Genomic DNA, 10,318 nt, shown 5'->3' on the forward strand with positions numbered 1-10,318 from the left:
GATCATGGCTTACTAATGGCAAAAACCTAATGTTTGGATTTTGAGAAAGTAAGAAAATTACACGAGACTGGTAAATGAAAGCATTTTGATACTGAAATATTACGTTAAAACTAGGTTAACTAACAATATAAGCATCTCATATCAGTTGATATCGATAGTTATACTGGTGGTGTGACCTTTTCTGTTTTATCCACAGTTTTCACTCCACATGATTGTCTGCTTTTAAGCAGTTATGAGGCACAGAGGTGAAAATTTAAACTGCTGCTGTGCTGTGTCAGTTACTCAACAAGTTGTTGCTAGGTAACCAAAGAGTGAGTGAGTTGCTAGGGAAACAAAGAGTGAATAAGTCGGTGTAAGCCACCAACCTTGCTTAGCCGGCTGTGAGAAGTTGAGCTGCTAAAGTCTTTCCTCTGCCTACATCTGCGTCCAATACTAACAGAAAGTTGAGTGGAAGGAAAAAAAACACTTTGTAGAAAATGTGTAGTTTTGGGGAAGATTCAAAAGAAGTGGACTTCAATTTGAGTGAGTGACGTTTCCAGGGCTTGGCCTAAAACTGTGGTGTTTGTTGTGTTAAGCATGAACCAGAGACAACATCGATAAATGCTAAAGATGGAGAAAAGTTACTTTTGCCCAGTGTACCAAAGTTCTCCTTTTGTTTGCTTAAAGTAGCAGAGTTTGGATAAAGAGTAGAGAGGCACAGGACACAAGAAGCTTGGCAAATCGATGATGATTTGGGGTTCAGGATTTTGGAGATTTATCAAGTCCAAAGTCAGCACATGTCAGAGCAGTTCATGGTTCCCTCTGCAGATGAGCTTTAATCCACCCACCATAAAATTACTACGCTTTATTGGCCAGAAAACTGTCCTGACCTGAACCCCACAGAAATCTATAGAGAGATTGTCAAGAGGAAGACGAGAGACACCAGACCCAACATTGAAGGCTGCTTTTAGAGAAAGCTGGACTTCCTTTACACTTCAGCACTTCCAAATGCTGATCGCCTCCATTCCACACTGCATTGATGCAATAATCCATGCAAGAAGCCCTGACCGAGCACTGAGTGGACTTACTATACCATACATGAACATACTATTCAGCACATCAACATTTCTGCATTAAAAAAAAATTTTTTTATTAGTCTTATATTCTATTTAAGTTTTTAAAGGGGACCTATTATGTAAAATTCACGTTTTACATGTTGTTGTGCTTCCATTTGGGTCTCAACTGCTTGGAGAAACCGCCCAAGCATTATAATTAAAAAACAATAATCATTTAGTTTTAGCAATGAGTTAATGTTTTTTGGTGTCTGGAAAATAAGCCATTTCAAAAATATCCCAGTTGTTAAGTCACACCTCATGGGCACTGCACCATTACCCAGCAACCCCTGCTAAGTCTAGCCCCGTCACCAAGCAACCCAGGCACGTTTGGTCAGCTGGTTGCACGACTGTATGCGCTGGGAAAAAAGAATAAAGTGTTTTGTTGTTGACTTAACATCCAGAAACCACTTTCTACATTCTTGTTGGTTGTGCAGGAGGCTCTACTTCTGCTTTTCAAAGATGTACGGTTGTGTAATTGCACATCTGTTTGAAGCCATTTTCATGTGTGAGTGTAAAGACACCCTAAAAAACTGAAATCTCATTTTCTAAGAATAATTTTGTTCAAATACTGCAATGAACATGTTTTGTGTAGCTCACAGATCTAAACTAACCTGTTCTAGCCCTTTAAGAAAGTTAATTTAGGGTTTTGATTAAAGGTGTAAGCCAATATCATCAAAATGAACAGAAATAAAAACTCGAAATGCGTCACTCTGTGCAGAATAAAGATTAAAAGGAATTCACTTTTTGAATTTAATTACGGAAATAAATCAACTCTTTCTGAATTATTGGGGATGCAGTTGTAGTCTCAGTGTCTACATGTACACATGCACACACACAGAGCTGCACATGAACTGCAGACAGACACACAGACAGGTCAGTGTGAAGCAGAGTGTAGGCAGAGGAACAGACACAGCTCCAGAGGTCGGTCGGTCTGTCTGTCTGTCTGTGTGTCTGTCTATCCGTCTGTCAGGTGTTTTCAGGACAGACGATGTAGTGCCGCTCGGGGACATTTCACAGATCTGGTTGCAAACGGCCTCCTGTCTCCTGGACAGCAGTCCAGGTGCACTGCTGTGCCGGAGGGGGAGGGCCTCTCTGACAAGGCCGCGCTCGTAAAAACCTCCGGCGATGTGAGGCTCAGGTTGTCGATAGGTAAACCCCTCGGCCCCCCCACCCCCCCTACTCCCCAGTCCTGCATCATCGCTCTCATCCGTCTCCTCACTGTGGTGTCCGGATCGCTCAGGTTATTATCTCCCTGCGACCTGTCCTGCTGCTTCTCTCTCTCCAAGATCCTCCTGATCCCCGTTTGGTTCCCCTTCTTTTACACTCCCCCCTCCCCTCAAATTATTTGGTGCTATCTTGCTATAAATCACTCTGATTAGTCTCATTGATAATATTATCACACAGATACAAATATACTGACATAGCTTAGGAAGAGAGCAAGCACTAAAGCATAGTCCACTCATTTTAAATTTACTCAGATCTCTGCAAAAACACAAAATCTTACCAAGTAGTTCTGGTCTAGTTTCTAGTGCAAATATGTTTGTGCTCTTGAAATAAGACAAAAGTAACTTTTAAGCACAATACGGGAGCTTGCTTTAAGTAAACAATTCCTTAATATTGATGAAAAAGTGCTGGTTTCACCAGCAGATTATTTCACTTATAACAAGACATATTCCCATTTTAGAAGTGAAAAAATCTGCCAGTGGAGCAAGACATTACAACTTATAATATGGCAAAAGTTTCCTGGCAGATTATTTCACTTATAACTAGTAATTTTTTTTTATCAGTATGAAAGGAATTATTTATATAAAACAAGCTCCTATTTCTTGCTGAAAAGTTACTTAAGTTAGTTTTTGTGTATTTGCACTAGAAACTAGACCAGAAATACTTGGTGAGGTTTTGAGTTTTTGCAAGTCAAAGTTCATTAGAGCAACATCAGAGCTGGTTTGTTGGTGATGAATTAATCTTAAATGCAGGTTTCTGTTTTACATCAGGAGTGGACTGTGTGCCTGTCTGGCGCTTCCCTTGAGGGCCAGTGGTGCTTATAGTTACACTAAGTGCTGTGCTTTTCTGCACTTTATTTCTAATCTCTCTCTTCTTCTTTCCTTTTACCTGTCTTTGGGTCCCGTCACCCTGCGGCCCCCTCGTCCCTCGTGTCATTCTGATTGTGTCTCACCCCTGCCTCCCCCTTCTCTCCCCGCTCCTTCTCTCCCTCCCTCTTCTGTCCTTGTCTCTTTCTGTCTCCACACAGGACTCCAAACGTTTCCTCCAATGGCAACCCTGGCTATGAGAGCCTACCCCTGACTGACAGGCAGTCCCCACCCCCCTCTGTGAGTTCCTCTGTGCCCATGACGCCATCATGATGTGTTTCATTTTTCCATCGAGGTCCTCGCTCACGCCAGGGACAGAGACGCACCGATCAGAATTTTGTGGCTTTGACCTCCTGATACCAATTTCCCCTTAAGAACTATATAGCAGTTGTTATTATAGTGATTCATTGTTTATATTTGAAGCAGATATGCCGTCACACTGTAAAACATGATTTTTACATTGATTTTAAACTGGCAAAACTATAACTTGTAATTTTAGCTTTACTCTGCGACAGTGGTGTCCAGAATCGGCACTTAAGCTTGTTTAATGCTGCCTTCCACTGCAAACACAAAATCCTACTGTCTTTTTTTTCTAGTTTCTAATGCAAATATATTAGTACGTCTGAAAAAAGAGAAAACTAACTTGCATGCAACTTTTCAGCAAGAAATATGAGCTTGTTAAAATCAGCATATCCTCAAATTGATGAAAAAGTTCAATAGAAGCATTTTATTTACGATGATTTAAAGATGTTTAACACGTATCGGATGTTTTGATTGTTGCCAAACTTGAAACCTTTGTCGTGTTTATCTTCACTTGTCTGAGAAATAAATGTCTTTTCTTCTTTTTCTCCCCTCTGCGACGTCTCTGGACCATCTCGACCTCCTGTTTTTGTGGAAGCGCAGTACTCTCCCAGCATGCTGACTGGTTACGGGGGAAATCAATCACACCCCAACCCCTCCCATTCGAGGAACCTGTATTCACGTTAATTCTTTTGTTTTTTTTTGCTAGAAAATGTATAGAAAAAAAAAAGTTTAGTTTTCATATGAATGGACACTTTAATGAAATGAAAAAGAAACTAATCTAAATAAAGTGAATGCTAGATGTGAATCAGTACCACTGAAAAAATATTATTAAAAGCACTTAAAAAAAGGAAGGGATTGCTGACGTAACCAGCTGCGACGCTGCTGGTTGTTGGTGCGAAGCTACGAATCGACGCCTCACGGTCTAACTTCTTCCCCCTTTGTTTGTTGGAAATCTGTGTAAACTGTGAACAGTGACGAGGCCAGTCTGAGCGGTATCGATGCTACAAGCGTTGTAGTTTTATATTCTTACATGTATCTGTACCACCCGTTTTATTTTCATGTTTTTATATGAATATTGTGTAGGGAAAAAAAAACAAAACACTGGCTCGTAGCAAAACAACTCATTTTTTCTGTGAATGGTTATGCAGTTCCTTCACTTGGTATACATCTTTTTTTAAATTATTATTACTTTTTATAGGTGGCAATTCTGTCTTTTCCTTGTACTACTTAATGATGCTACTCTGTATATTTCACTGTCGACCGTATCTCAGTATTCATGAGCCTTTGTCTAAAAGGAAAAACAAAACAAAAACAACAAAAAAAAAGGAGAAAAACTCTACCTTGTTTAATGGAGAACTACAACTGCCACTCGGAGTGGAAAAACTACAAATCCCACGCAAATGACAGCAGGTACATAGCAATATGACCCTTGCTACTGGTGCTGCAGTAGCTCTACCGTAACAAGCAATAATAACTATGTATAGCATCGGGTTTCTGGGATCTCTCCAAGATGTTTTGTGTATATATGGTACGATTTGAGATTTCATCGAATCCCCCTTCCCTGCCAACTGACCCTGTTAATTGAGTTTGTATGGTTACCTATGCTCCTTTTGAATGGCATCCTTTTACACTCGAGAGTCTAATATAAATAAAAATAACTTCAATAACCTGTAAACAGCCTTTGCTTCCTTCTTATAACAAAACAGTGTGCGTCGCAATAGATTAAAACAAGAGGTCCACGTTTTTTATTATTATAAATAAGCATCAACAGCAGGAACTCAAAAGGTTCAGGATTAGTCACTAGTGTCCATCAGAGACGGCGCTCCTACTTACTTGAGTATGCATAGTTCAACGGGCGAGACAAAAAATACAAACATAAATACAGCATCCAATCACAGAACAGCTTTGTTTTTTTGCATGTGTTACAGATGGCTGAAAATGACTTGAATTTATTTGATAATTCATCAAAATAAACAGAAACCCCACTGCAGATAAGACTCTGCCTGCATCGTCGCATCTTATTAGAAAAAAATAAAGACATAAGATGTACATTTTGATGAGGATTCACATGGGAACTATGAAGCAGGCTTAAAAACACTCAAGAATATTAATTTGTTCTGGCTCGATAACGTCAATCCTGCGACGCTGCTTTTCCTAAATGAGACATGGATCTATGCGGGAGCTTTTTAGAAGAACTATCATCCCCTAACAAGCTCACTGAACACTCAGTGTGTGACATTTTCTGGTGCTTAGACCTGTCATCTGCAAGTACTTTTAATAATTTAGGTTTCTTTTTTTAGGCATTTGACATTTTCCAGGGTGAAAAAAACAAATCTATAGAACTCTAAAAAGTTTTCAGAATAAAAATTGGGAGCACACACTGATGCACAAAAGGGCCAAAATTATATCTCCGGGTTCCAAAATAAACGTACAACCTCACTTTGATAAATATTTCGGTAACACTTTATTTGAAGGGGTGAGCATAAGACTGACATGACACTGTCATAAACATGACATAACACCTGTCATGAACATAAACAAGTCTTTATGAATGTTTATGACAGGTGTCAAAGTGTCATTCGGTAAATAATGACACTTTTAATGCAAAGTTGCTCTAAAAGTTGCATTAAAAATCCATTAAAAATGCCAACTTTGCATGTTTTTGTAAATTATAATTTAATGCAAAGTTGGCACTTTTAATGGACTTTCAATGCAACTTTTAGAGCAACTTTGCATCAAGTGTCATTATTTACCAAATGACACTTCATGACATCTGTCAAACATTCATAAAGACTCCTTCATGTTCATGACAGACGTTATGTTATGTTTATGACAGTGTCATGTCAGTCTTATGCACACCCCTTCAAATAAAGTGTTACCAATATTTCTTTGCAATTAGCAGTGCCCGCAGATTTTTATTTTTTTTTTTGTGGAAAATATTTGCATAAAATTACAAGAATTGAAAGCCAAGTAGTTGGAGTACTGTGCAGTCTCAATAATATAACACAAAAACAACCAAAAAGGAGCCCATACTGTCACAATCTGGGAACTGGATGAATACCACAATCAGAAAACTGGTAGATGTTTCAGTGCAAAGGAGACTGGAAACTACAAGAAAAACTGCAATGGAAGCCTTCTGAAAGGGAATAACTTTCTTTCTGATCCCACATATTAAATGTCAACAAGAACTAATTTAATAACCCAATCAGCTGTTCTCCCAAATAGAAGTCTATTTCATAATGATTCTTGTCTGGGAAAGCAAGAGACAGCAGAGCATAAGAAAACACTTTCATTCAGTAGAAAAAGTTGTTTTCTTTTTCCACTGAAAATGATTGGCAGGTGTGTTTATGTGTATTGACAACCCGGGCTGCCTACAGCTCAGTTCAACAGAGCAGACAAGATCCGCCGTTGTGACGATATGAACTCACAGCAGGCAGAGTCACAAAGTTTCCTGATTCGTAGCCACAGATCCTGCTTCATAGTTCAGCCATCCTGGTAAGTGTGCCTGCATGAGCACAACCATACACATTTACAACCTCGCAAATCCCACTCCGCAGTGCATAGAAGAGAAACGACAAAGAGGAAAAAGACAACGCAGCTGCTTCACCGGCACGTCCCGATATGGCCGAGAATCACCCAAATCTGAGACGACGACAAAGAAAATCACCTCAGGACACGTTTACCTTCGTGTTTCAGTAATTAAGGTACCGTTAACACGGCCGTCCAATCATTAACACAGCCTACAAGTAAAACTGCAAACAGTTCAGTCAGTTCTCATTAGCGTATTTGTCTCAAACTACCCCCACTTCAGCTTCGTCCTTATTTTAAGACACGGGGTCATACCAGAGGGAAATCTTCAATAGCTGTTACAATCAGAAACTTCTTCATTTCAAGAGTAAACTTTACCCTTTGCTTCTCTTTGGATTTTCATTTATGTGTCTATTAAGTGTATTTTAGTGCATTCCCTGAATACTTTTCATTAATGAAGTGTTTTAAAAAAAAAAAAAAAAAAAAGTCTGTAGTTTTCCCCGAGGAGCTTTGTTTAAAAAAAGAAAAAAATGGATCAGTTGTTTGGGCTGTCGGGGTTTAACCATGACCCGTCCTCCTCCACGTCCCGTCGGACCACCAGAAGCATCTCTGCCACTTCCTGGGACAGCTGCTCGCTGAGAAATGCTCTGCAAGAAAGCAAGAAAGGAAAGTGTTAGAAGAAGAATGCAGAGTGCAGAAGCAAAACAAAAAGAGTGAAGTAAGAGCCTTGTGATGGCTCGCATGGGAGTGACTCAGTCACTGAGACGTAGTTCAAGCAGGGCAACAAGAGCAAAGATTTGACCTAATTCGTAGCAGGTCACATTCCTACCGTAGCTCTGCTTCTCCCCCGATGCAGGCGGGACCCTTCAGTTTGGAGTCCAGGTTGTAGTACTGTCCGTTAACTTGCCGGACCGCCAGCCAGTGCCGCCGCCGGAGCGGGAGGGACACGATGCCCAGAGACACTCGGGAGGGAACGTTGAGAATAAAACCCTGGACCTTTGACATGCAGAGACTCTGAACCGTCCTGCAGGTTTACAAAAGGCAGCGATAAATAAAAACATTCAGTGGTTCAGAAGAGTCAAAGTCCAGAATTAAATCCAATTTAGTTTATGATGTGTAATAATAAAATATATATATATATATTACACTGTTGCAAGGTACTATAACATAGTGATGGATTGCTAATAAAAAAAGACATTTCATGACGACTTCAACCACTCACCTGCGTTTGTCCCACCACACGGCGGCCAGGTCTCGGCTCTGTAGTGCTGCCATGATCACGTTAACGTCGTAGTTTCCTGTGCCTAATACTGACCGATGGGGGTTTACCACACACTGTGGAGCTAACCTGTGGAGAGAGGAATTAGTGATAAATAAAAGCAAGTTTTTATCCATCTCCGATTCGTCTTTAAATCAGTGTTAGTTGTTTGTCAAAAACCCACCAGGATCATGACTCATTCTGCATCATGCTCCTTCAGGCTGAAGATCAACAATGTGAGCAGTGGTCTCTGCAGCCACAATGGCTTTATTTGTGCAAAGCAGCATCACCGTTTTCCCTGAAGGTCCCTCTTACATTTTCATAACAGTGACTTTGTCTGAAATGTAGCAAATCTATTTCAGCAAGCACCATGGTTGTCCACTTAGTGGAGAGACAAGCTGGTATTTTCGCCAATTTAAAGGCTGCCTGTCACCTAATTTACTCTCTGTTTGCTGCCCAGAGTTAGAGCCTTTAACACCAGAATGTGGATTACCTGGGAAACATGATGCCTTTTTTGTGTCAGCAGAATTAGAGTTTTGAACACAGAAAAAGGAATTTGAACAAACTTTTAAATCCAGAGACTCTAGTTTATTAGTTTATTAGTCACTCTTTAGCTTATTTTTTTTTAAAGAAACTATAGAGTATTCACTATTTAGACCAATATTAGATACATTTTTAGATTATTATTCAGAGAGACTCCTATTACTGCAACCCAGAAAAGGAATTATAACAAACTTAGAATCCCGAAAAACTACTTTAGCAACTACTTTTTAGACTCCTATTCTTCTAAGGAATTAGACCAGAGAATACTTACTTATCTACCAACCCTGAATGGGAGTATCTAGTTTACATACTTTAGATTAACATTATATTCTTTTTCTTCTTTTGGTTTGTTATTTTGCTTGTATTTCCTTTTAATTCCCGTAAAGCACTTTGTATTGCTTTGTTGCTGGAAATGTACTATATAAATAAAATTACCTTTACTTTTTGCCTTTGAAACATTAAAATCCAAAATTAATGATAGGGTTAGGGTTAGGGTTAGGGTCTCCTACCCACAGCTTCACCATCTACACTGACTCTTAAGATAATTGAGTAAGAGTTACAGCGGCATTTAATAAGGTACTGTTCAATTTGACCTGAATTTTGTTTGTTGTTTTATCCTGTTTATGTCTTACAACTTAGACTTTCTGGTGATTAAAACTGCCATTCGTTGACACAAAATGTCAGATCTGATGTTTGTGTGTAGAGATGAAGTGTCGCGCGTGCCAGGGTGAAGTGACTGGGTTACCGTTTACAGATGTCATCGGCTGTCTCCTTGGTAAACACCCGCTCCTGGAGCACGTTGTTGAGCGCATGTATGGCGCACAGCTCCAAGCGCTGCTTCTCGTGAAACACCTCCACGTCGTTCATACTAAAACTTCAAACACACACAGAGAGAGAAAAAAAGTAACGTTTTCGAGAAGCGTTATACGTTACAGCTCTTCTCAAGCTAGTTAGCATCTGCTTACCCTGACGCCGAGCCTATTTGTGACAGTCCGCTGATTGTACTCTGTTTTCGGCTGCAGGCAGTCGGGAAAACAGCAGCAGAGTGGACTATTATTATTCAACAAAAGCCAAATGAAACCACTGACCTGCTGATAAAGCAAATCCCTCAAATGATGCTGGAGTCTAAAACCGGAAGTAGAGCTCTTGTTGTTGTTGTGATGCTGCTGTTGTTGAGAGATTGTCACACACCCCGAAAACAGCGGTAAAATAAACTACCCCAGTGTCAAATAATAGATTTAACCCACTGGAATAAATAATAATAATTTAAAAAAAACTAAAAACAGTCGATGAAGCTAACTTACGACTTCCAAAGATTGCAACTCCAAAGAGGGTGAGACTGTGCTGTAGTGCCCTCTAGTGGTGAATCGTGTGAAGTGAAAGATTGCGACCATTTGGAAAACAACGAGATAGATAGATAGATAGATAGATAGATAGATAGATAGATAGATAGATAGATAGATAGATAGATAGATAGATAGATAGATAGATAGATAGATAGA

General features: G+C 39.7%; 2 protein-coding genes across 4 annotated transcripts in view; one reads left to right on the forward strand and one right to left on the reverse strand.

Moving 5' to 3' along the window:
* ttyh1 (tweety family member 1) overlaps window positions 1-5,162 on the forward strand; it is a 28,700-nt gene extending 23,538 nt beyond the window's left edge. Inside the window, exons 14-15 of one of the 2 annotated variants that reach the window (XM_008431561.2) lie at window positions 3,346-3,424; window positions 4,088-5,162. In XM_008431561.2, coding sequence (XP_008429783.1) covers window positions 3,346-3,424; window positions 4,088-4,171 — 163 coding nt within the window. In that variant the 3' untranslated portion in view covers window positions 4,172-5,162. The remainder of the gene's footprint in view (window positions 1-3,345; window positions 3,425-4,087) is intronic. The other variant, XM_008431562.2, reaches the window with a different exon arrangement.
* A 2,342-nt stretch (window positions 5,163-7,504) lies between these two features.
* Window positions 7,505-10,168, reverse strand: josd2 (Josephin domain containing 2). Of its 2 annotated transcripts, none has more exons than XM_008431560.2 (5): window positions 9,905-10,168; window positions 9,562-9,690; window positions 8,238-8,363; window positions 7,845-8,039; window positions 7,505-7,662 (listed from the first exon to the last, which is right to left on the reverse strand). In XM_008431560.2, the coding sequence occupies exons 2-5, from the start codon at window positions 9,681-9,683 to the stop codon at window positions 7,551-7,553; spliced, it is 555 nt and encodes a 184-aa protein (XP_008429782.1). In that variant the 5' UTR covers window positions 9,684-9,690; window positions 9,905-10,168; the 3' UTR covers window positions 7,505-7,550. The 2 variants fall into 2 exon arrangements, with proteins under 2 accessions (XP_008429782.1, XP_008429781.1); XM_008431559.2 differs by having other exon boundaries at window positions 9,782-10,168.
* Window positions 10,169-10,318: the final 150 nt, after the last annotated feature.

The sequence above is a fragment of the Poecilia reticulata genome, linkage group LG16, assembly GCF_000633615.1.
Source record: "Poecilia reticulata strain Guanapo linkage group LG16, Guppy_female_1.0+MT, whole genome shotgun sequence".
Lineage (NCBI taxonomy): Eukaryota > Metazoa > Chordata > Actinopteri > Cyprinodontiformes > Poeciliidae > Poecilia > Poecilia reticulata.

Coding starts and splice junctions, on each gene's coding strand:
- josd2 (XM_008431560.2), bottom strand. CDS start 9,683: ATGAACGACGTGGAGGTGTTTCACGAGAAGCAGCGCTTGGAGCTGTGC. Junction 8,040..8,237: donor GTGTGGTGGGACAAACGCAG/GTGAGTGGTTGA, acceptor GTAAACCTGCAG/GACGGTTCAGAGTCTCTGCA. Junction 7,663..7,844: donor GGGGGAGAAGCAGAGCTACG/GTAGGAATGTGA, acceptor GCTTTCTTGCAG/AGCATTTCTCAGCGAGCAGC.